At 37.4% G+C, this 26555-nt stretch overlaps 1 protein-coding gene across 1 annotated transcript in view; it reads left to right on the top strand.

Moving 5' to 3' along the window:
- Window positions 1-26555, top strand: part of kif3ca (kinesin family member 3Ca) — a 78699-nt gene that overhangs the window by 42043 nt on the left and 10101 nt on the right. The window contains exons 2-6 of the mRNA XM_088906789.1: window positions 8945-9046; window positions 12375-12497; window positions 19653-19771; window positions 21757-21873; window positions 25001-25109. Coding sequence (XP_088762915.1) covers window positions 8945-9046; window positions 12375-12497; window positions 19653-19771; window positions 21757-21873; window positions 25001-25109 — 570 coding nt within the window. The remainder of the gene's footprint in view (window positions 1-8944; window positions 9047-12374; window positions 12498-19652; window positions 19772-21756; window positions 21874-25000; window positions 25110-26555) is intronic.

Below are 26555 nucleotides of genomic sequence, written 5' to 3'. Positions count from 1 at the left end.
AGTGTCATGCCATGGCTGCAAGGTTCTAAGACAGCATAATCAAATATCATACAATAGCCTGGTTTGCCATGCATGTGCTATTATTGTTTACCTCCAGAGTAGGGATAATTATGACTAAACTTAGCTAGTAATGTCTTTTGATCTATGACCCATCAAATGTGTTTGGGAGACAGCGTCCAACAAGCTCCACAGAACCAATAGGTGTTGGTCGGGCTTCTGCATGAGGAATAGCACCAGATCACTGGTGACAGACCACACTAGGTCTGAGTCAGCTCATTAAGAGGCATGTGATGTTGATCCCAAGCCCGCATTGCTGGTGATGGCTGACTAGTCCGTTACCTATATCATGAGAGAAATGTTGGCTTGTTATCATAGCACTACCAAACCAGAAACATTACATGATGTACTGTAGTTTCCATCTCAGACTGGAAGGAGCGGTTTCAGTGTCCTTGGGAGATTACACAGAAGACTGCCATTTTGGCTCAAACTCAGGTCATGAGTTGGTCTGGAGTTAGAAAGCCTTATGAGGAGTTAAGTGATGTGGAGCAGGTCTGTATAATTAGGTTTATACAGTGCAGGCCCCTCAGAAGAGAAGAGAGGAATTGAGCTGTCTGGAAAGCCTAACATGGTATTAGCCTCAACTCTGAAGTTACTAGGATACTAGAGACCAGTTTAAAGACTGTCAGTCTGCACGTAGACTCAGAGAGGGGTGATTCTATCAAACCAGCTGATCCCAAGTGAGGCGAACTAGGGTTGTTATGGATATACATCTCTTACCGAGCTGGATTGGCTAGGTGAGAAGAAAAGAATGAGGGCTTCAAGGCTACCAGCCCTGTGGGATAGCAAGCTACGGTGTAGTGGCTGTATGGATGGGCTTCATAAGGGACTGGATAAGTGGATGAAAGGGAGATCAGTTCTCCAGGCCTGACCACAAGAGAAGCAATAAAGAACAGTGGAAGGAAATGAGGAGAAGAGGAGCCGATATTCCTTTGAGAGCTGGTGGGTGTATCAGGCTAAGAGACTTGTGGGTGTTGGCAAGCCAAGGGATGGCTTCAGAAGATAAGGAACACCATGCTGGTGGTGCCCCAGATGCTCCACAGGAAAGTGAAAGGGTAGTTAATTTTCTCTGGCACATGAGACATACAGTAGTTGCAGTACATATGGGAACTGGGCACTTCCTCTGTCTGAGGAGAGAGAGAGAACTAACAGAGTGTGAGCACAGAGTAAATAAAAAAAAACATTTTCCAAACATTGAAACAGACTCAGACATACATGAGGCATTAGAGAGCTCTGTAGAGTGAAAGATGTGTCTCTGTGAAGACAGAGACGTTGTCAGGAGAGAGAAAATAGAACAGTGTAAGATCTGTAACCCTCAGGCTGTCACTGTTATTGGTAAGAGTAAGAACCTAGGTCACTAAAAATGAATCTTAATTTAGCCAGGGTTAAGTGACATATGCCCTCGCCAGCAGCCATGTCACCCTGCAACTTGTAATTGGCAACCCACTTAAGCTAAGCAGGTGTGAGCCTGGTCAGTACCTGGATGGGAGACCTCCTGGGAAAAACTAAGGTTGCTGCTGGAAGAGGTGTTAGTGAGGCCAACAGAGGGTGCTCACCCTGCGGTCCATGTGGGTCCTAATGCCCCAGTATAGTGACGGGGACACTATACTGTAAACAAGCACCGTCTTTCGGATGAGACGTAAAACCGAGGTCCTGACTCTCTGTGGTCATTAAAAATCCCAGGGTGTTTCTCAAAAAGAGTAGAGGTGTAACCCTGGTGTCCTGGCCAAATTTTCCATGCCTCCTAATAATCCCCCTCTATGAATTGGCTACATTACTTTGTTCTCCTCCTCCCCCCCCCCCTCCGACGGCAGGCGGAGCGACGCGCCGGTTGGAGTATTCTCGGTCGCATTTAATGGCAACGTCAGCTTAAAGATTTGGTTCAAACCACCAAATGGAGATGGGCGTGCCGACAAGCGGACCCTGCTGATGCGGGATTAACGCTAGGATGAGAGAGAAGTGACATATGCCCTCAATACATCCAGAGTATATACATAATGGATTACATAAATTGAAATAAACTTAATTTTAGCTTTTGGTGTCATTGATTATGTACTGTACACCATTACATATGGAAGAAATCTGAGAGCATTGAAGAGGCACAGAAATCTACTGCGGGATTTTTTTCAGGCTGCTGTATTTTCTTGTCCTTTCATGTTTGGAGCCGAAAGCTAATTTGAAGTGTCAGCTGCAAACCAGACATACAGTTGTTCTTTCTGACACAAACCAGTCTTGTAACTGGAAATCCACAGGCAGGACTGATTTAGGCTTATTCTAGGCGGGTCCCTGAAAAAAGACGTACCCCACCACAAGTCTGACGTCAAAGACTTCAGTCACTAAAAATATTTTATTTATGAAGAACTATGTACATTGCCGGCTTAGTTCAGACACGGCAACAGCAGCTAATATGTATTTTGGCCTAGACAGCTAATATGGTAAAGCCCTTGAGTGGTGGTAAAGTTATTATAGAAACTAGTGCTTTAGCTCTGTTCTACCTACAGTATTTCTGGTATTGCCTTTTTTGCTCCTATTATGAACTTTTGAACCACATTAAGCGGTTTAGCCCAGGCCCAGAGTTCACTCCTGATTCAAGCTTTCATTAGCCTCTGACCAAACATTTAATATAAAGTATTTTGGAAACTGTTCATAAGAAGGTTGTCGTGCTAACTATTTCTTCCTTCGTAAAATTTAATTTCTCATTTCTGTTACTGTTGTCCCCAGAAAAAGCACAGCCTTGACTTCTTTCTTGCCCGGCTTATATCACAATAGGCAGTATATAGGAGGTTAATACACACATTGTTTATTTGCAGTGGTGCACTTTACTGATTCTCAAGTAATGTTCATTTGTACAGTGTATGCAAAGGGTTATAATGCAGATTGAATTCTGTTTCCTATGAAGATTCCAAGAGGTACAATTTGTGAAGATGCATTAGTAACACTTGCCCCAGCTAGTTTAGCACTGGGCAGTAAACCACAGGACCTTTAATTTTACAAGCTTTGCACTTTATTTATGGACAATAGATATTCTCATGTTCCCAAAGATTTGTTTGGATAATTGTTGGTTAATGTTAAAAGACATATGCTCCCTCTTTCTAAATACTGTATAGCCTTTATTATTTTGTTGCAGGTGCTTTGAAAAACTGAAGCGCTTCTGAGCTGAGCAATATAATTTTCTTTACTCATATGACTGTTTTCATCAGCAAGAAGAAAAAATTAAAATAGACTGTTAAAAACAAACAATAATGAGTGACAGATGTTTAAGTTTGGAAATATAGCTACTGTATTGGCAACAAACCTAATTTATGCAGCTGCTACACCTTTTATAAAAAGAGTGTCTTTTCAGTGTAATTTCAAAAGTTTACCGTGAGCTCCTTGTTGTGAGCATAAGGACTTACAGTAGTTCTTTGAATAAGACATTCCTTTATGAAATGAATTAAGAGCAGCAAGGAACACAGCTTTATTGACCAATAGCTGGTAAAATTTCAAGTGCCAATAATTGAACAGCCAGCCAAACAAATGCTTGAGCAAGCAGTCCCCTATTTACATTGAGATAAACAGGAGGCACCTTGTCACAGCTGAAATGGCAAAACCAAATCTTATCAAATATGCAGTCAATTATTCTAAGTAATTTAAATTAAACCAATAACTATTTTTTATTGTAAAGGAATTATGTGATACTAAAGGATGTCACATTTCAATAATTGTGACTTCTTCTTATCTTATCTCAGCAAAGCAGAATTGAACACATATCCTAGGATGTGTTTGGTTTACATCATAATGGGTTTAGAGTATTTACTTTAGCATGTAATATACAGAAAGTGGTATAAAGGAACTGTCCTGAAATATTACTGTATTTTTTTTCAGTTAGCAACAACAATAATAAAGTCCTTTTCAATAAAAGAGGACTAGTCTCTGTTGGATCAGGTTGAGAAGTGAGAACTTGCTTCACAATTTCTGTTATGGGGCAAATTGCTTCACCAGCTCAATTAATTGGGAGAGAAATTCAACTTCATATGACTTTAGGACAGTGTTGTCTGGTGGTTCCAGTAGGGAGCTTATGTTAAAGAACATCAGAAGTACTGATGACCCATTGAACAGTAGGTTTTTGTGTCTGAAACGGGTTTAAAGATTGAAAAAAAGGCATGCTGCCAGAAAAACTCCAAGCCACTGCAAAATTAATTCTGTAGCCTCCTGTAAAAGTCAATGCATGCTTTGCTGTGACTACTGTATATAGAGAACACATATTTGGAGAGTAAAGAGGACATCCTGACAAAAATATCACCGTTAACTAAACAACTTTATTGAATTTTATTTACTTGCGGGAGATCTGTGAAACTCTTTCCTGTATTCACACTCATTTATTCAGTGCCTTTGTTTAGCAGACAGCGAATGTCAGACCCAGACATAGATTATACCCCCATGAATAATTCCATTCAAAGACAAGTTGCGTCATCTTATCCTCATGCCCTCTCAATCTCTGGAAAGTTGTCAGAATGCAGCTATTAAGATTAAAGCTTATGGCTGGCTTATACACAGTTACAAATGATCCCCACTGTGCAAATCAGACATTATCAAATAGAATTAAACAATAAAAAACACAGAACCATTCAAAGATTTTTACATTTCTATTGTAATATCTGTAAAATCTGCAGTTGGAATAGGACTACTTATAAAACACCATAAGGTGTTTACAGGTTTGTGGAAGTACTAGATACTGACATATCTTATTGTTGCATGCATAGCGTTGTCTCAAAACCTTAAAATACATACTGTAACTTAATTCAGACTAAAAATGAATTTTTGCACAAATGAGGTGTTTTGTTTCCTGCATGTCCATTTCATTAATAAATGCTACTCCTATTTTAAGATGTTTTTTATTTAAAAAAGTGAAAAGCCTTGTTTGTAATCAAGGGCCAGATGTTTAAGATTATTTTTTGGCAATATCCATTCTGTTTGTATGCATTTTGAATGCTCTCTAAAGCACCATGTGTACCTGTAGAAAACTGATAGGTTACTCAGATCATTTCCTCAGCAGTGTGGCAGGAAGTGAAACACCTCAAGACCTCAGTGGGAATGCTGAGAATTTCTGGCTGTTTTACTTTCATGGCTGTAGCACTTCTATAAGGCAAAGTACAGTATTGCCTTAGTGGACTGGGAGACAGAGTCCCTTTAGCAATGTCTATGGATTCATAGTAATCCATTTCAATTACAAAATCTCCCCCAAGCAGTGTTCACCGATCCATACTATTTTAAATTATATATGCTAGCACTTCCCCTTTCTGACACGATAATTCAGAATATTTGAAAGACCACAAATGAGAAGAAGCCACATTTGGCCACAGAGCAGTGTTTGTGCTGGGGGCAATCTCTTCAAGCATGCAACTACCCCACAACTCCAGGATCACCACCACTTTACCTGGAAGGGAGAATTTGGAGCTGCCTGTCAAACCTTGCTTGCATGTCTTTGCAAATTCTGGTATAATAGTTATAAATAAGATTATTTTTAAAAGACATTATCTTGCACCTCTAGTGCTACAGTCCCAAGTAATTTCAGAAATGACTCTGTCTTACCATTACCATTGGATTTTCCTCAATAACAGTCACTCTAGAAGAGTGAAACAATAGTTCAGGTCCATATAAACAGCAATTCGCAAACAAGTTAATAAGCTTGTTTTTTTTAATGTGACTTGGGTTTTCCAAATTATAATTTAGAATACAATGTTTATTCAGAATATAATATTTCTTAATTCAGAAATTCAGAAGTCAGAATCAGAGGCATTATGAAATCATATGACATGCAACACATGAAAGATGGTGACATTATACAGCTGGCTTTCTCTTAAAAAGGACTTGTAATATAATTGTATGTGTCTCCTGAAGAAAGCTCAATGGGCAAACATTGCATTTACAGTAGTCTTTCTGCCTTTCAGCATGGAATTAACCTTTCCTTGTTCCAATAATCATTTCATCTGCTCTTTCTAAAAGTGTATTTCCATGATATTACAAAATCTGTCAAATCTACATACCGTAACTTGTTTGCCCTAGATGCAAATGTGTGCTTTGTCAGTAAAAATTAAGGGACAGAAAAAATCAATTGATCAATAAACCTGATAAATGAGGTTTTTTTTGAGTAATATATTGCCAAAGCCGGAGCAAGGCACTGATGTTAATGAAGCAAATCTTAAAATATAAGATGGAAATACAGTATATATTAATAGCTTTAACCCACAGCCATCCTTTATGGATGGAACTGGGCTTTCTACATAGGATAGAAATAGTTTTCATATTAGTAAGCCTTGCTTGTGAAGCCCCCTCTTTAAACCTTTCTTTGATGATGTTTATGCTTTCATTTATATTTCTCACAGACAAATATATTTTTGGCATTATATGAAAAGAAAGCAATACACCAGAAAATGAGACCAGTTAATAACCTGAATTACAGTACTTTAATACTTAAAGTGGGTACAGACAGACATATTCACTTACTGCCAAGAAGCAAGAGAGAGTAAGAGCCAGCCAGGGAGTTACATTTAAGTTTTAGTTCAGAATAGCAATAGCAAGCAATATAAATGTTTTCATTCAGTCAGTAAAGAGGACACCTTTACATATGGGTGAATGCTAGTCAGCAGCCATATCACCCTGCAACTCACAACTGGCAACTCACTGAAGCTAAGCAGGTGTGAGCCTGGTCAGTACCTGGATGGGAGACCTCCTGGGAAAAACCAAGGTTGCTGTTGGAAGAGGTGTTAGTGGGGCCACCAGGGGGCGTACACCCAGTGGTCTGTGTGGGTCCTAATGCCCCAGTATAGTGATGGGGACACTATACTGTAAACAGGAGCCGTCCTTCAGATGAGATGTAAAACCGAGGTCCTGACTCTCTGTGGCCATTAAAAATCCCAGGGCGTTTCTCGAAAAGAGTAGGGTGTAACCCTGGTGTCCTGGCCAAATTTCCCATTGGCCCTTACCAATCATGGCCTCCTAATAATCCCCCTCTATGAATTGGCTACATTACTCTGCTTTCCTCCCCACTGATAGCTGATGAGGGGTGAGCGTTCTGGTGCACTATGGCTGCCGTCGCATCATCCACGTGGATGCTGCACATTGGTGGTGGTGGAGGGGAGTCCCCATTACCTGTAAAGCGCTTTGAGTGGAGTGTCCAGAAAAGTGCTATATAAGTTAAAGCAATTATTATTATTATCATTTTGTATGTTTTTTTAACATTTTGTGCTGAGATTGAGGCAGTGAAACAAATTGGGACGTTTTTTCTCTTTAAGAGTCTTAAAGAGTCTTAAAGCCTTTTAAGGCAGCAAAGCATTTGGCATCATAATGCAGCTCCCTTGTATCGGATGTGGTGGTTTGATTTAAGAAATGTGGCAATAAAAATAATGAGTAGAAGCAAACAGAAAGTCACTTTCAGGACATTTGCTAGAGGGTGCTGTAATGTCATTATAGCCTTTAGGAGATTCAGGGTGATTACAAACATCAGAGCTGTTGCCTTTGTATACGTTAGTGACCTGCAGAAATGTGAATGAAGTGCCTAGAAATAATTCTTCAAGGTGAGGAATGTGGAAAAGTCCTTTGTGCTTGTTCAAAGTCTCTCCTCCCCAAAGATGAATTCTTTAAATGGGCCTATGAATCCATCTGGAATTCCCTTTTCTCCTCCTCCTCTTTGCCTTGAAATTGAGTTGTTACACAAAAAAATGTCTTCGTGTTCTTTAAGAATTTTATAATTATCGGACTTAATTCTGGTTATATCCCTTTAGGACATTAGCATTCCCAAAACCACATAGCACCCAGGCAGACAGGCGAGCCAATCGGTTGAGCCACAGAACCAGTCACCTGACCCATTGGGTCAGCATGGCCTTGGAGGCTTCAAAGAGTTACACCACTCTAATTAAATGTTACATTTGCATTCTCTGTATTAAAAGAACCACATATAGACCACAGAGCCTGTAAGAAGATCCATCAACATTGACATTTTTTCATGACAAAAAGTGACACCAAAGGCCAAGTTTGCATTTACTTAAAGAAAATAATTTTGGTTTCTAGAAGGGTTTAAGCACAGTTTTGCATAGCTTTATTGGTAGATATGCAAACGTCTTGTTTGTTTGTCATATTGTTCTACTTTTAAACTGCGGAATTTAAAACGCTTTGAGGTGTTAACATGAAAGGTTGCATATAAAGGAGATATTTCAAATGCTGTAACAATATTGAAAACCACAAAATGAAGAAATCATTGGCCCACATATGATAAGTAATTAAAATCGAATCATCTTGCTTTGAGCAGTCACTTGAAAGCAATCTGTAATTAACGTTTAGCTCATTCTTAAGGGGATTGACTGTTAGAAAGAAAGTATGTATACATATGTGCAAAAGTGAATGTTTACATCATAATAGTATATTTATTTAATTTTGTTTTCTGTTAAATCAAGCCAAACATACAAAAGACCATTAAAGCAAAAGCTAAGGTCTTTGGACCATGACTGTTATGTTATGCTGAAAGCCAGAACTTTATTTATAATGATTTATCAGTTTTTATACTGTAAAGTCTATGAATCCTTGTTGTATATTTTTTCCATCACTGTATTCTTTAAAGCTTCTTTGAAAGGTATGGAAGATTTTTTCCACCTGGCTAATCAAATGCATACTGTTGTAATAAGATGAACTATGCTACTGCTACTGCAGCTTCTCCTTTTTCTGTTATTATTGGTTCCTAAATAACCTATATTGGTTTCCACCTGTGACTTGTACAGTATATGCATATAGTGTGCCATGTATAAGTACAGTATATATTTTGGAGTGTACATCAGTCTGTTTTTTTTTTTGTCTTCTGTTCCCTAAGCCTGTCTTTTTCAAACCTGTCTGTTTTCTGTTTTTCTGACCCTAGGCTATGGAGAGTAAGTTGCTGGTGGGTGGAAAGAACATTATTGATCACACCAATGAGCAGCAGAAGATGCTGGAGATGAAGAGACAAGAGATTGCAGAACAGGTCAGAAAACCCCTTTGCAGTCACATCTATTCATACTCCTGACACACGTGTACACCAGGGACCTGTACACCAGGGACAGCATTATTCTTATGTTGGACAATCATAAAATAAGAATTAATATGAAAATAGTCTAGGGTACAGCTTGAATTTAAATTTAATACAGTGTTTGCATCTTCAGTTTTTGAAGCTCTTCCAGTTTTCAAATTAAGAATGTTGTCCTGAAAAAACTGAACACAAGATTGTTACGAAGATAATTAAAATTAGACTGTAGTGTTGAACTATGATTGTGAAGCCAAAAAAGCTTAAAATGTGTAGCTTCTTATCTCAACATGTGTTTAGCAGCTCAGTTTTCAATATTATTTGAAAGGCCCTGAGGAAATCTATATGAAACCTCTGTTCTCTGTCCTACTTAGCTAGGTCCAAAATTGAATTTTCCTGGAACTGGAATTGGAATTTTTTGGAACTAGAGTAAATGCAGAGAGATTTTAGGAGACCTTAGAAGTTTTGTTCCACCTAAAATTGTCCAGAGAAGGACAGAAAATCTAAGGTTTTCTGGCAGTTCAATGTTTATTGTTCTGAAAATGTAGGCTCTTAACATTTAGATCCATGGACTTTAGATCATTCCAGGGCACAAGGGCATGAAGACACAATCATCATAATTGTCATTGGACCATACTATTATCAGAAATCTACTGCAAGTCAGTCACTTCAGGCAAGTTGAAGAAAAGTCCTGAGACTGATGTCTTTCATTTCTTCAAAATGAGGAAAATTAACTTTGAAATGGTTTTGCCTGTTAAACAGGCACCAAAGACCAATTTTTATGGTTTAAACAGGGAATACCACATTATAAATAGTTAAGATTTATTTAATTTTTAATGGGAAAATAGCTATGGTGCCAAGTCGTTGAGTATCACATATTTTGGTACTGTAAATATTTCAGAATAAGACTTCTCAAGGATTAATCCTTTTTATGCAAAGGCTACTTAATTATTCTCACTGGTTATTTACTTTTAAAAGGGCTTCTTTGCTACATAGATTGTGTTTGAATTACCAGTAAGCTAAACTTACTGTTGTTACTCGAATACAAAAATGACATATTTGCTTGTGGGGAAATTAACCTAATTTGCAAATCTAGGCTGTATTAATTGGATTTCTAATTAAAGTGGCTGTATTCCACCACATCACATATGTTTTTTAGAAAAGAAAGCAGAAATGAATATCACTCAATATTACTCACATAGCACATTAACAATTCATAAATAATATCACATATAATTTGTATAATGATTCATGTAATATGTTTGCATTATACATTAATATATTTGCCAGAGGCTCTTAAATAATTGCATACTATGGTGACTTAGTTATTTGTCATTCTTTACAGAGTGGCCAGCTGCTTTCAGGTGAGGAGGTATTATGGGTGCAGGAGCCCATGTTCATGTTTCAATAATTTGCAAAGGAATTCAGACCCTTTATAGGGTGTCCAATTTATGAAGTTTCAAGAAGCTTTTTGTACACATTTGTTTTACTTATAAATGTGATTTAAAACTTCGATGCTCAGACTAAAGACTTCAAAAGGTAAGGTAAGTTGCAGTAAAGATTAGCAAAAACTAAAGAGAAAAACACTGAAATACAGTATGTTAAGTATGAAGTACCCATTAAGTAGTTATTTGGTGGCAGTTCCCTTGGCGACAATGGCACCCGCCAGTCTTTTTTGGTAAAAACTTTTAGAGCTTGCCACTGATTTTGACCTAGATATTTGTTTTTTATTATTTTAAGCTGGAGCTAGTCATTCTTTGCTTTAATTATAATATGTATTTTTTTCACATCTTACAAAGTGGTTGAAAGAACACAAATCTGTGGAATTAACACAACGTACAAGTTTCTCTTGCTGAGCTATGGCAGATGTATTGCTTTTCAGTCTCTGTTCTATGCCCAGGTCAAACACAGGGCTTTTATGTTGACGGAATGAGGTCTTTGCTTGTGCTGACAGCAGAACAGCTTGATTGGAAAAATGTAGCTTTAACAGGAGTGGTACTTGGCACTTATTACCTGAAATAGATGTAAGCAAACCTCTAATTAGTGCAAAATTACTAGACCCCCTCCGTCTTTGCTACGTAGTTACAAAAAGTACACCCACTCAACAATACATGACCTATTTTCACTATGTGCTTCTCAGTTAAGAATTTCAGATATCATTTGTTGAAGAAAGGATGCAGAAAGACTTCAGTCAGAAATAATTGAAAACCAAGTCCATTTTAATATTAGTATTTTTCATTACCTACAGTAAAAGGTGAATAGGAATATTTCTACAAAAATGATACTAAACTTTCTGACAACCAGACAGATGGAAGATGTTACAGAGCATACTTTTGAATTGTACAAGTGCTAAAGAGTTCATTATTGTTCAAAAAACTTTTAAAATGGAAATAAATGTCAAACAATGTTTTTTTTATTTAAGTCCCTTTATTATTATTTGTAGTTGAAAGGCTCGTGTGCACCCAACATTTAGAGACATTTACAGACTATTTTTAAGAGTTGTCTAAGACATTTGAACGTCATGGTATTATTCAAATGTATTAACTGCAATTTAATAAAAAAATCATAGTTAAACTAGCAAAATAAAGCAAACATGAAGCAACTGATGAAGGAGCAGGGAGTTTATAGGATTATCTGTGGGAAACATTTCTGCACAAGGTTCACACACGTCCAGAACTAAAATGGCTTTCTTCCAAGAACAGAGAAATGTTAAAGACCATACCAGCTTAGACTTTAATGTTTTGCCACAAAGGCATTTGATCTAGTATCTTATTTTTTTGTTCTGACTATGCATGTTCACTGCACCACATAATTATTATTATAAACACAAGAATAATGCAAAGTTTTCTTCAAAATATACCTCAAAGCTTTGAACCATGGTAGATGTCCTAGTTCTGTGTCCAAATACAAAATATTAGGCATAAAATGCATGCTTACTTAAGAAAGCAAATTCAGTGCACCATCTCATTTCCAGCTCAGGAGTTCAGGCAGCAACAATTAGCATTTTGCATAGAAGTATGTAAACAATCATTAATATAACCAAGTAACTTGATATAATGTGGTGCATGTCTGAATCCAGATCCGGAGCATTTCTGAATCTAGATCTGGAGCATGTCTGAATCCAGATCCGGAACATTTCTGATTCTGGATCTGGAGCATTACTGAATCCAGATCCGGAGCATTTCTGAGTCCAGATCTGGAGCATTACTGAATCTGGATCCGGGGCGGAAGCTGGATTTTCCCAGCCTGTCGGCTTCTCTAACCCTGGCCCTCTTGCCCCCCCTGGCAGAAGCGGCGCGAGCGGGAGATCCAGCAGCAGATGCTGGTTCAGGACGAGGAGACGGTGGAGCTGAGAGAGACGTTCTCCTCCCTGCAGCAGGAGGTCGAGCTCAAGACCAAGAAGCTGAAGAAGGTTGAGTCTGGGAGGGGAGGGGAGGGAGAGGGTTTTAGGGCCTTCATTTCTCATTGAGATCGCAGTGGTTTCGTGAAAAAAGAAAACTGGGGCTGGAATTAAAAAGGAAAAATTGGGCTCCACACCTGTTTTGCAAGTTTTTTTTTTTATTTTGCTCTTGCACTGTTTTACCAGGGAGGATGAAAAATTAACCCAACGAATACAATATTTCTGCGTCAGATTTAGGGAACAGTGAAATTAGCTTTTAAAAATAATGTTAGAATCCTTGCCTGGCAGATTGGAAAGTTTTGTTCATTGTCTGCCTTTGTTTCCTGTGCCATATTTTGTGTGGTTTCTGAAGATCACTGTTTAGTGTTGTGCCATCCCTGTAAGTGTATGGGCAGCTCTGGAATTATGTGCAACATTATAACCCCAGGGAAGGGAGTGTGGAAAATTATTTTCCATTAAATCAAAATTTCAAGGACTTCAACGTTTTCCCAACAGCATTCATAACAGTGTCTGTTTAGACTGGTTAACCGAAAAATAACACAACCACAGTATTATGTAACGCATTCAGTGATGTGAAAAAGAAAGTATGCCCTCATAAGATTCTATGGTTTTGTATATTAAAACATACCTGACCTTCACCTAGCTTCATGTGATAAATAACACATTATTATTTATTAAACATAAACAGTCAACATTCGGAAGCCTTGCGTGAAAAAGTAAGTGCACCTTTTCTGCTATCAGGTGCTGTATCAGCCGCGGCTAAACAAGTTCACGTGATTAGTTGATCAGCAGGAAGTGCTTCCACCTGTATATGAAATCAGAAACATGGTCAGTTTGGTGTGGAGCTTTCATAGTTGTGGTTACATCATGTCTAGGTTAAAAGATATCTGTGACGATCTCTGAAAAAGAAACGTTGCTCATCAGTCTGGGAATGGTTATAAAGCCATTTCCAAGCAATGTGAAGTCCATCATTCCACAGTGAGAAAAATAATTTACAAATAATTGCCACAGAAGTGTCTCTGTTAATATGGCAAATGTTCAAGAGTTCATGATTCTACCGTTAGGAAAAGACTGAACAAGAATGACGTTCGTGGAAGGGTAGCCAGGGGAAAACGACTTTACTCCAGAAAGAACATTGCTGCAGGGCTTAGGTTTGCAAAAGAGCCCCTGAATGAAACACAAGGCATCAGGAACAATGTCCTCTGGACAGATAAGCCCACAGTGGAGTTGCTTGGCTGTCTTGCAAATTGACGTTTGGCGAAAGGCTAACACTGCATACCACCACAAGAACCTCTTACCAACCGTCAAGCATGGCGATGGGCACGATTTGGGCTTTGCAGCCACAGGACATGGATGCCTCACAATCATTGGGTCCACCATGACTCCCTCTCTATACCAGCGCATTCTAGAGAAAAATGTGAGACCATCTGTCCAACAGCTGACGCTTAGCCGAAAGTGGATCATGCAGCAGAAAGTTATCCATAACACAAGAATAAATGTATGACTGAATAGCTGAAAAGAAAAGAATCGGGATTATGGAAAAGTTCAGTCTCCAAGCCCATTGAGATGCTGTGGCGGGGCCTAAACAGAGCTGTGCATAAACAGATGGCCTCAAACATCACCGAGCTGAAGCAGTTTTGTGAGGAGGAGTGGGCCAGAATTCCTCCCAGGCGATGTGAGAGACCGATTAACGTTTAATACAAGTTATTGCTGCTAAAGGCGGTTATACACCTTACTGAATAATGGGGTGCACTTACATTTTTGCTTAATAAGTAATGACAAAGCAAAAGTTGTGAGTGTTATTTATCACATGAGGTTAGATTTATCTACTTTTAGGACTTAGTGAGGACTAGATGAAGGTCAGATAGGCCTTAATATGCAAAACCATATCATAATCATGAGGGTGTGTACTTTCTTTTTCACATCACTGCAAAAATTGAATATATATTATCAAATATCTTCAGATATAAAATATGTCTGACTTTGGTTCTGGGTGTTTATAGAGTTACAAGTCTGTTTGTAACAGAAGATGATACTTAAGATGATACATAAAAATGCATTTACTTTCCTTGGAGTTTCCCTTTCTTTATGTAAAGTGCATTGGAGTCCTTTAGATTGAAAACAAAAAAAATCAAATTAATTATTATTATAAATATAATAATAATTATACTATCATTAATATTATCTGTATTAATAATGAATTAATGTATATACTTTATTATTAGAAATATAATAAATCTACATTCAGTTTAGCAATTCATACATTTTAAAAAGACTCAAGCACATGATATTAGTTTATGTAAAATAAGATCAAATTGAGGGTCTAACTGCAGTTTAAAGTAATGTGAGATCAAAGTCTTAGTCATTTAGTTGGAATCATTAACATTCATCTGTCATTATGTTTCCCAATTATAGCTTATTATAAAAGGTATTTATAAAACATTCCTGTAAGAAAACATTCCTTTCTATTTGTAGGAAAACCTTCTTATGTGTAGGTGATTTCTCAAATTGGGTCATTTGCCTTTTCAGGTATCTTTGTCCATTTTCAAATAATTAATGTTTGCCAAAGAAATTTACAATTTTCTTAGATATTTTAACTAAATTTAATATAGTGTAGTAAGAGATTCTTGTATTTTAACTTTAAGTAATGAAGCTTTTATCTCTCTCAGCTGTTTTGTAGGCTTCTCGTTTTTTGTGGCGTACTTTGAAAAACAATGTAAATTTTAGTAAAATCATTTATATATGATTTTATATATAAATAAATATATTATATATAATATATATAACAGTGTTTGTATGTAAATAGCCTAATATTACATGTTAAAATGTCAATTGAATCCCTTTTTATTTACTTTGAATTTTATTAAAAATAATTTTGCTGCACTCCCTCCAAAATGTAAATTATCTTTAGTTGTGAACGTCTCTGGAATTGTTTACTACTTAGACTACAAGGAAGGTTACAAACAAGTGAAGACATTTCGCTCATCTGGTTCATTGGTTGCTAGCAATCTAGGTCCAAGGATCTCATCCACTTGTCTCTTGAGAGAATCGTCTTCAACCACAAGGTTGGACAACTTTGATAAGATCCTGTGTCATTGTTATCTTTTTCATACACCAGTACTAATGTGTGGTTTATACAAGTGCTTAGCAGTGGCAGTGATGTCATAACACCATAAGAAAGGATACAAACATGAGTCTATTCGGTCCATCTCGTCTGTTTCGTAATTAGTAGTTTATTGATCCAAGGATCTCATCCAGCTGTTTCTTTAACGAAACCAGGGTATCAGCTTTAGCACCATGGCTAGAGCTTGATACATACTCCCACAACACATTGAGTAAAAGAACTGTCTCTTCTTTTCAGGTTTAAATGCTCTCCCATGTAGTTTTCACTTGCACCATAAAGCAAATGCATCTCGTTCCCATGACCCTGATATTAAAGCTCTCATGTTCTACTGACTGAGCTATCCAGACCCTCTGGTGTCTCCTGTAGCTATCCCATATGCCTTGGTACAATGCTTCTGTAGCTTTAAACAATTCTATGTGCTAAAACTAATTTAAATTTAGGTCAACGATGCAAGAAAAAAAGAGTATACTAACATGTTACCAATTTTGGGGGGAGGACAGCAATAAGAACTTTAAACCTTAAGACTATTGCTTAACTTAGAATTCAGATTTAAGAAACACTTTCCCTTCTGTTTCACAGGCCTCTGTGCTACTTAAACACACAGAGAACCATCAGACTGTACTCAGTGGGTACAGATGAGAATTCTGAAAAAATTATTGCAGTGGAATATTGCAATAAAGGAAGAAGAGGAAGGTCTCTTTTTCCTACAGTCTAACATGACAATAGATGTTGAGTTTATTTCTAAAGCTGCGTGGAATACTGCATGTTTAACTATCAATTCCAATACAGTGGTTCCGTTTCTTCCTAATCAAAATATCAATTTTCTGCCCTATTTTTAAATGTCTACGTACTATAAACTGGACTGTTCCTGCCTTCCTGCCGTGCACACTGGACACATACTCCTGTATATAACAGTACAAAAAGGTTTGTCTTACCTTGTGATTCCCATACACACCATTGTCACATGTGCCCCAACCTTGACTGACTCAGCCTCTGCTATCAATTTTCCAATTGTTTCCAAAAAGCACACTGGAGATTTCCAAAACATAAATTTGGAGGAGTTCTGCTTTGCGCAGGGGCTGAGATCAAAGGGTTTCTTTTCCACTAACACCAAGTTTCAGACTAACTCTGGTCCCGGACGTTTTGCCTTTCAACCTTCATACACTCCCAGAATGCTTTGCCCACTGATGAGAGAAGCCTGGCTTTATTTTGGTCACCCTGTTTACTGACTGCCACCATTTTACTAGTTCAGTTTCACCAACCAACGATTAAACAAGAATATTATATAATAGATATAAACACTAATGAAAACAGGCACAGAGATGAGGAGATTTCTTTGTGTGACTCAATTAAAACACAATATAGCAGCAAAAGGGGGGATTCCATGTAAGTAAAGTACACGTTATCAAGATGTGTTGTGTTGTGGCAACTTTTGTATGAAAGTAATTAATTTCAAATTATTGACTTTGTTAATGCACATGAGCATCAGCATGGCCTCTTATACGCTGACAGCAATCCTAGAAAATCATTACTGAATATGAACAATTTCTAAAGAAAATGCTGTGACAACTGGAGCGGTATATATCTGGTATATTTATGGTATATTTGGTTAGACATATTTCCATGTTTTCTTTTGCCTAAGCAAGGGCTTATTGCTTTTTTAGGTAGGGGTGTGACAAAGGAGCAAAATAATTGAGAATCTTTTGTTTTGCAAAATATAGTATGATTATTTTATAATAATAAACTTTATTTTATATAGCACCTTTAAAAGTAGCATCTCAAAGCACTTTAGAGCAGGTGTAAAAAAGAGTTATAGGGACAGAAAATTATAAAATAAGCATATAAGAAACATAAGAGGTTAGAGGTGAAATAATGAAATAAAAGCCTTTCTGAAAGGCTTTGTGTCTAGATTTAAAAACACTCAGGTTTGATCAGAAAAGGCTTGTCACATGCTTATTTTTTTGCTTTGTTGCAAGAAGCTGATGAACTGAAAGCGCAGCCTAAGATTCATGTTAAATGAGGGTTCATTTATGTTATTTATATAATTTCGTGATTGGGGGACACATTAACCTTGGCATTGTACAAAACCTTACATTTATGAATTACTTTTGTGATTTTTTTCTTACTTCAGCTGATACAGCCTTTAGTTAAAAGTGTGAGATTAGTAACAAGCTACCAATTCTTCAGTAGGAAATGTGTCTTATGTGACCTTGATGTGAAGTACCTTCATATTCATGTGTATTTCTTAGGTCTATACAAAATTTGCATACATTTTATTTTTTGCCCAGCATGGGGTGTGTTTCATTTACCATCTTGGAAAGAAACCATTTTGATTACACTTTTCTTTAGAGATTATTAATTACCATACAAATAAAAACTATTCACACTGAATTGTTTACAGTCTGGATTCAATAAAGAAACATACAAGTACTGAGACAATCAAATTAATCTTAATTCATAAGTGATATAGCGTAAATGTGAAATATCTTTCTGAATAATTTTAATTTATTGTACAAATTGTGATAAATGGAAAAGAAATAGTATGTTAGTTTCTAAATGCTAAATTCTGATACAATACCGTAAAACCAGTTCAACAGCATCAAACCAGTCACGTGATTTTTTTAAAGTTACTTGTGTGTTATCTATTGCTGAAGAAAGCTTTAGGAGACAACACATTTGGGAGACTTTACTGGAGTTTTAAAATAAAGTGCTATTGTCTGTTTTAAAAAGACCTTGTCATACAAGTCTGTATGTTAGTATTTTTCACACATTTGTCTTTTGTTTCCCTGTAAATTATTTAGTTTTTGTTGGTCCTGGAGGTCTGAAGCAAATCCCAATGGTGATATGACCATTAAAACCACTTTAACATAATTGGTTATGTTTTCATTCAGATATTGCTTGAGATACTAATATTAACATTTCCTGTGTGAAGATGAAAACATATTTTGCATGATAACCTTTTATGCTAATTTTTAACTTCAACTATTTTTATGCATGCCTAAAACATAAATTGAAATGATGAGCTTTGAAATTTAGGATTGCCAATGTTGTATTACTCTTTTAATTAATATTAATTTAATTTTTATTTTACCATGAACTGGATTTTGGTGGGATTATATGTTGAATGTTTTTTCCAAAAAATATGCTTTTGTATTTATTTAGTTGAATAACACTGCATTCTAGATTTCAGGCTTATTAAGAAATACGTTCAGAAATGAAGAATCTGCACATAAATTCTATATTGTTTTTTTAATGTATCAGTCAGTCTAAAGGACATTAATAAATAAAAACTTTTTAATTAAAAACACCATACTAAATTTAGATTCCCTACAGATATCACGTCAGAAGCTGGTTTTGAGTAAATTGATTAAAATGATAATGAGAGGAACATGAAGAAGAAGAAGAAATGGGAGAGGTCAAACAAAAGTTAAAAGCAATGTCTGTGGCAGAGTAATAAAATGTCATTCATCTGACAAATGGCTTAAGAAATTGTGGTGTTTGAAATCAGAGAAAATAACAGAACAAAAGGCTTTGCAGTTCTCTAGAAAAATATTTACCTGACAATATTTTTGATTGAGCCCCTACAAAACTGCCAATCAAGAAACCTTTAACCTTTAAAAGACTGGAATTTAAAATTACTTAAACAGTTGAACAGTAATAGATACATTGATTTCCCAAATATGGCTCTCTAAGCTCTCCTGGGTATTTGAAAGCCAGTGAATAAAAGCCATTATCTGAGACTCTTAGCAATGAGAAAAAAAAAAACCCAGAAAGAGTGGCTGCATGGAGGGTAGAAATTGCACACTTGACTTCCTAAGCCTGTGAGTAGCACACATTAGAGGACCTGTTTGTGTATTTCTGGCAGACTCCTGAGGTTCAGACAAGCTGTACAGTGTATCAAAACATCTGTGCATTTGTGGTGATTGGTGATTTAACAGCTGCCAAATGTAAAGAGTTTGACAGCCAAAAGTGATCTGAATAAGAGCTGACCGTGGGCCATTTATACTGGGCAACACAACTCTTTCTGATTTGTTTTGGTCTAGCTGTACTCCAAGCTTCAGGCCGTGAAGGCTGAGATACAGGACCTCCATGATGAACACGTGAGAACCAGGCAGGACCTGGAGCAGACCCAGAATGAGCTGACTCGAGAGCTTAAATTCAAGTAAGTTTTGGTGACAGATCCGCAAATTAGACAAAGGGGGACTTTCAATCCATTAAAGCTAGCAAGGAGACTGTTTTTTTTTCATTTGATTACTCAACTCAAAACATAATGGTTTATGTAGAAACACCCTTGATGCAAATTGATTTTTTCTCCATTTAAAAAAGGATGAAGTTAAATAATTTCTCATGTGGGGCAGCACAGTGATGCAGTGATAAGCATTGCTGCCTTGCAACACTGGGGCTCTGGGTTCATTTCCTTGGGTGCTATCTGTGTGGAGTTTGTATGTTCTCTTTGTCTTCACCTGAGTTTCTGCCCACAGTCCAAAGACATAATATAACACAGTCCAGCAGCCAAATCACTCTGCAACTCACAACTGGCAACCCACTGAAGCTAAGCAGGTGTGAGCCTGGTCAGTACCTGGATGGGAGACCTCCTGGGAAAAACTAAGGTTGCTGCTGGAAGAGGTGTTAGTGGGGCCAGCAGGGGGCACTCACCCTGCGGTCCATGTGGGTCCTAATGCCCCAGTATAGTGATGGGGACAATATACTGTAAACAGGCGCCGTCCTTCGGATGAGACTTAAAACCGAGGTCCTGACTCTCTGGGGTCATTAAAAATCCCAGGGTGCTTCTCGAAAAAAGTAGGGGTGTACCCCAGTGTCCTGGCCAAATTTCCCATTGGCCCTTACCAATCATGGCCTCCTAATAATCCCCATCTATGAATTGGCTTCATTACTCTGCTCTCCTCCCCACTAATAGCTGATGTGTGGTGAGCGTTCTGGCCCACTATGGCTGCTGTCGCATCATCCAGGTGGATGCTGCACATTGGTGGTGGTGGAGGGGAGTCCCCATTACCTGTAAAGTGCTTTGAGTGGAGTGTCCAGAAAAGCGCTATATAAGTGTAAGCAATTATTATTATTATTATTATAATGGTAGGTTTATTGGCTTCTGGGTATATTGGGACAATTGGCCCTTATCTAAGTGTGTGTATGTTTGTGTTTATATCTGTGTGTGCCTTGTGATGGACTGGCTCCTTATTCAGGGTGTATCCTGCTTTGAACCCATTGCTTGCTAGGATAGGCTCCGGCACTCCCACAGACTTGTATTAGATAAATCTGTTAGCAAATGGATGGATGGTTGGAATGTTGCATGTAGCTTTGAAAATATTTACATGTAAAGGTGGTATATTGTACATGAGAGGTAGTATTTCATCCTCAAGTTTTCCTCATTCTCTTTTTCAGTTCTGAGGAATAAATGAGTAAAACTATAGCATAAAAAGCCTGTAGCCCAGATTCCATGCCAAAACAAAACTTGTTTCAGGAAATATGATTTTTCAGGAAATGTTATAAGAGAACATTGAGAGGAAACATGGCTAAGCAGCACATGGTCATTTTTCCCCCGCAAACTTCAATATGGATCTACCTTATTGAATTGAGTGTTGTTGAATTTCTAATTACATTTAAACTTCAGAAAAAGGAGGAAATGCAGAAACATAGCTTGGTTCCATATTCACAAAGAGAGAGGAGAGTATCTGCTGTAGACATACTGTTGCAATCCCATGACCAATAAAATGCTGACAGGGCCTTTCCTGTTTGGCCAAAAGCGATCTGTTTTCTTTCAGTGTTTCTCAGACTGGAAGCCAGATGTATTCCTGAAAATGTTCCCTTGCTTCCGGAAACACAAATGCATGATGCATTGTGTTTAGAATAAATGTTTCCTCATATATTCTTTGTTGAAATCCTAAAGTTCCAAATTGTTTTATTCAAAAGCTGAAATGCAAATCTGCAATAGTTCTGCAGCTCATGTAGGTGGATTTAAATGACATGAAATTAGCTAATGTGGAAAATGTTTCACCCTATCTGCACATTCTGTTACCTAGCTTGTTATTCCAGTCAAGCCATGGGTGTCAGGAAATATTCAGATGTAATTTTACAGTTTCCTGTTTTTGGCTTTGACTCATAACTGGACAAACATCTCCTGGGCTGCAGGTACCTTATCATCGAAAACTTCATTCCTCCGGAGGAGAAGAACAAGATCATGAACAGGCTTGTCTTTGATGCAGAAGAGGATCAGTGGAAGTTCCAGCCCCTTGTCCCTGCTGGAAAGTAAGTCACAGATTTTGCTTTGATGTGGAAGTAAGGTAAAGAACAACAATTAGAAACCAAATTGCGGCTGATTTCATTATACAGTGTTTATGCTTGATCTCACAGGAAAAGTCAAAGTTGATCACATTTTGTTGCATACAGAATTTTCACTTGATTGAACTAGCTATAGCAAATTGAGACCCTAAATATCAGGGAATGGATAAAAGGACGAGTAACTGTTTTTCTATGCCTGTAACGGGTGTACAACTCTAGTTCTAGTGGACTGTAGCTTCATACCAGTTGAACTCTTAATTACCAAATTGATCTTATTATTGTCTGACTTGAGCAAGATGAACTACTTTCCTCAGTTCTTTAGGTTTTGGAAGTGTTAAAGACACCTGCCAGATTGCAGCCCACCAGGACTAGAGCTGTGCACACATGGCCTATAATTATCTAATAGGTCTCAATATTTCCCAACCATGAAGAGAATGCTTTTCTTGTTGTTGTTGGTTTTAACAATGACAAAACACAAACTACACTACATATAACAAAACATACAACACACAAGCTACTATGTCTACACAATGTACAAACAAGGTGGTTCAGAGGCCTAACATTCTAATCACCCAGAAAACCCGATTGACTTCTACTAAGTATTGAACTCTTACATGATGCCTACAGTGGCCACATGAGAGATAAGCTCCCTCCTAACTAAATGCAATACAATACATCCTGCAGTTAAAATCTCTCTCTCTGCACCCCGTATATCAAAAAATAAATGGGAACCTATGTCCCTATTCTAAAAATGCACCCTAAGCAAAAAAGATATCTCTAGCTGAGGAATTGTTTACCCAGGAAGCCAAGTTCTCTAAAAGTACAGAATAGCGCTCTCTCTCTAGCAAGGTTCAGATACGTAGCTCCAGTCAGGTTTTGTTTGGATGATCATGAAGTAGGGGCTCTCACCTGACGTAAGCTTCTGGTTCCAGCTCCTCTCTTCTCTCTCTCTTCATCCCTGCTTCTGGATGTTCCCCTTCCTTTCTTGTTCTCTCTTTCCTTCTTGACGTTTCCTCTGTGCTCTTAATGTGATCTTATATGGTGTTTTTCTGTATTGCTCATTGACAATCATTAACCCCTAACTTGCCTAGGTATACCAAGGTGAACCTTGCAATGGTTTCTGATCAAGGGACCCCCCACTTCTCAACTGCTTTGAAGCTAGAAGTGTTTCCTCTGCCAAGTGTCACAAACTTTACCTAAAATCTTAGAGGCACTTCTCAGTCACCTAAAGCTGTAACAATACAGTAGAAATAAAACACATAAAACACACCATATACCGATATAGCCCCTATCTTTAATGTGCAATTTGTTTGTTGTGCTAAAAACAAACACAGAATTCCATGTAAATCTCAGTTCAATATTATTGAAGATTGTATTTAAATTTTTTTTAATCATTCCATATTAATTTGTGTCAGTGATAAATCTTGTGAAATATTATCGATGCAAGGTGCTGAGTAACAATGTGTTTAGCATTACAGGCAATGATTAGAGGCCCTGTTGTCTGGAGTGTACTCCCCTGTTAAATTCCTGGTCCTGAGGCACATTAGCTTTGTGCATTCCAACAGTAAATTGGAACTCAGCAAGCCTTTACCAGTATGCCTGAGGGCTGAGCTGGCAAGTTCCCATGACAGGGCACAGTGGTGTCATTCTCACTGTGGTGTTCTGACAAGGTCAGAGAGGAGACATCAAAGCAGTGCTCACATCTGACATGTGGATTAGCAGCTCAGGAAGCAAGCATATTTGAGTTGAAATTACTATGCTTCAGCTTTTCTGTTGATAACTGCAGTGAGTGTAATATGCAGTTTATTTGGGGGTACCTCCATGAAAAGATTTGATCATACTGAAAAATATGTGCTTAGTCCAGTGATTTCAGGTGACGAAGTATTGGGGCACCTTCCCTTCAAGAGAATTTCAGAGTGTATAATTTAACATTCCCTTTGAGATAATAACTGCATGGAGTCTGTATCCCCTTGAGCTCACCAAACTTTAAATAGAAAGGCCTTTATATTGTACAGTACTAATCAATCATATCAATCTTATGATCACAAATACAAATTGCTCAACTGAAAGGTAAAAATAACCATTTTGATTTTACAGCTCAAAGGCACTGTACAGTATATTAAGTTAGTAAAGATTCAGTGCTCAATTTACATGTTAATTTACTACAGTTCAGTTCCAGGAAAACTTTAAAATCCCATTCTCTCTCAAAGTGTCTGAGGATTATGGGGCTTTTTGGCAGCCCTAGATTTGCATATCTGTATATTCAGTTGGCTATATTGAAAAAAGGGAAGAAAAGGGCAGTACAATTCCAAAATACAAGTGTGTTGAAACTAAAACCCTTCTTTCTGCTCATAATTGAAATCTCCGAGGCATAAATAGTTTTTTGATGGAAGAATAATTGAGTGATTGATTGGAATGTGGTTCCTGATTTGATCAATACGTCATTTGGCTCCCTCAAGCAGACAGTTGGTTTGTTCAGCCTCACAGGAGCATGTCATCTTCTGGCTTCTCACAAGATTAAATACATTGTTTCTTGAATGGTTTTACCCGATGAACTGAATTATGCCTTTTTTTTTTGGTATGGCATGATAATAAATACTTTGTATTTTGTTTAGACCACTTTAATAGTTTTTTTTTGCTTTGTATTTTTGACAGCATATGTTAATTTAAGACTTTAATTAAAAAGAAATTGGATTGTGCTTTTTCCTCAAAACACACATGATGTGTCCAGTCTCGTTAAATATATCCAACCACCTTAGGTCTGATGTTCAAATGTGATTATTCACTTTATTTTATCCATTACCTGTTTTTATAAACTGACTTTTTATCATCCCTAAAGGTGGAAATCCTAGATGCTCTGTAAAAACAAGCAACTCACAGGCCAGCTCTCTTCCTCTTTTCTGAGCATACATATTGTTGAAAAAATATAGCTCTTTATGATTTTATAGACCTATAATTTTTTCCACCTACTCTCCAGAAACCTGCTGATGTTCTGGCCTTTCTGTGAAGCCATAAACACACACACACACACACACACACACACAAAAAGTCGCACCGCATTCTGTAATAATACATTTGCTTCTTTATTTTCCAGCAAAAATATTCAGATGAAAAGAAGGCCGGCTTCAGCAGTGGGCTACAAGAGACCAATCAGCCAGTATGCACGGGTTGCCATAGCAATGGGAGCTCACCCTAGATACCGGGTAGGTGATAAAGGAGGGTTATTTGGTAGAAACAGACCCTAGGGATATTTGAATGGACCAATTCTATTTCAGTTCAGAAAACAAAGAGTGTATGTGCAGATTCCTTTCAAGTCTTACCGCTGGCATTATAGACCCATACAGTAAAAGATATTAAGTGTTAATGAAGCTTATTTTAGCCCTTTAAGCTTAGGGAGAAGGATAAAAAGAGCACTGATTTTAGACGGCTTTTCTGTTAAATGCCACCACACTCAGACTCTGCCAGTCAACATTAACAAAGCAAGCACAAGGGGATAATGGTTGGTCTGCTGTTGGCAGACCTTACAAAAAAGACACTGCCAAGTACAAATGATTTTTATTTCAAATGACAGGAAGATGTTTTTTTTGTACTGCTCATGCCTAAACTATATATATGAATTCATTTTGGGAAAAGACCAGTCACTTATTCACATAAATGTATCGACTAAAGCTGCTTTGACAGTATGAACAAATAAGCCGTACGGTATACAGTATATCTGTAAAAAATATAAATGAACTTCCAGAAGAGTGCATGATGAATGATGAAATGTCATTTGGCTATGGAATCAGTGACTTACAATCTCCCCAGTTTGAAACTTTTGGTGGTCGGACAGGAAGCAGCAAACTGGTGCCAAGATCAGAAAGCTTTGACAAAGAATGCCAGTTTGACAGTTTGCTTCAGTCACAGGCCCCTACTGAGTGGAAAAAACAACGGTAAAGGACAGAGTCAGATGTCTCAAAGACATCTTACTGGAGATAAACTTGTGAAAGGGTTAGATGATGATCAGTAAATAGATAATTTAAATGGACAATGAATTAAATCCCCATTTCACTCAGATGTTTACTGGAGAAGAAATAGACATAATAGCTCAGGATGAGCAAATACATTATTTTGTATTAAACAGCATAGAAATAGGGTAGTATGGGTAAAAGTGTTACAGGCACTAGATACACTCAAGATAAACTCATCTCCAGGGTTTGATGAAATATGATTCTGGGGAAATGTCAACATGGTTTTGGAAAAGGTAGGTTTTGCTAAACCAATGTGTCAGGAGGCTTTTGATAAAAAATTGCAAAAAAGATTTAATTTATAATTATAAGGAGTAGACATTCAAGGGAATGCATGCATTTGGATTGAGAACTGGACAGAAAACAGAGAGCATAGGTAAAGGATGAATGCTCAGTCTGATGTGATCAGAGGTGTACTACAAGAATCTGTATTAGGACCACTGCTTTTTCTTATTCATGTCAGTTATTTAGATACTGGTGTAGTATGCAAACACTATTTCAAAGCTGATAATCAAACAGGAGAGTTAAAAAGCACTATTTAAACTGCAAGAAGTACATAAAAATGTAAAAAGACATTTTTTGACAAATTAAAACAGAATTTAAATGTGTAGAAGGACAGACGATATTTAGACAAGTACAGTG

The sequence above is a fragment of the Atractosteus spatula genome, chromosome 2, assembly GCF_055471065.1.
Source record: "Atractosteus spatula isolate fAtrSpa1 chromosome 2, fAtrSpa1.hap1, whole genome shotgun sequence".
Classification (NCBI taxonomy): domain Eukaryota; kingdom Metazoa; phylum Chordata; class Actinopteri; order Semionotiformes; family Lepisosteidae; genus Atractosteus; species Atractosteus spatula.
Note: the sequence above shows the minus strand (reverse complement) of the source record. Positions and strands in the feature narration are given on the sequence as shown.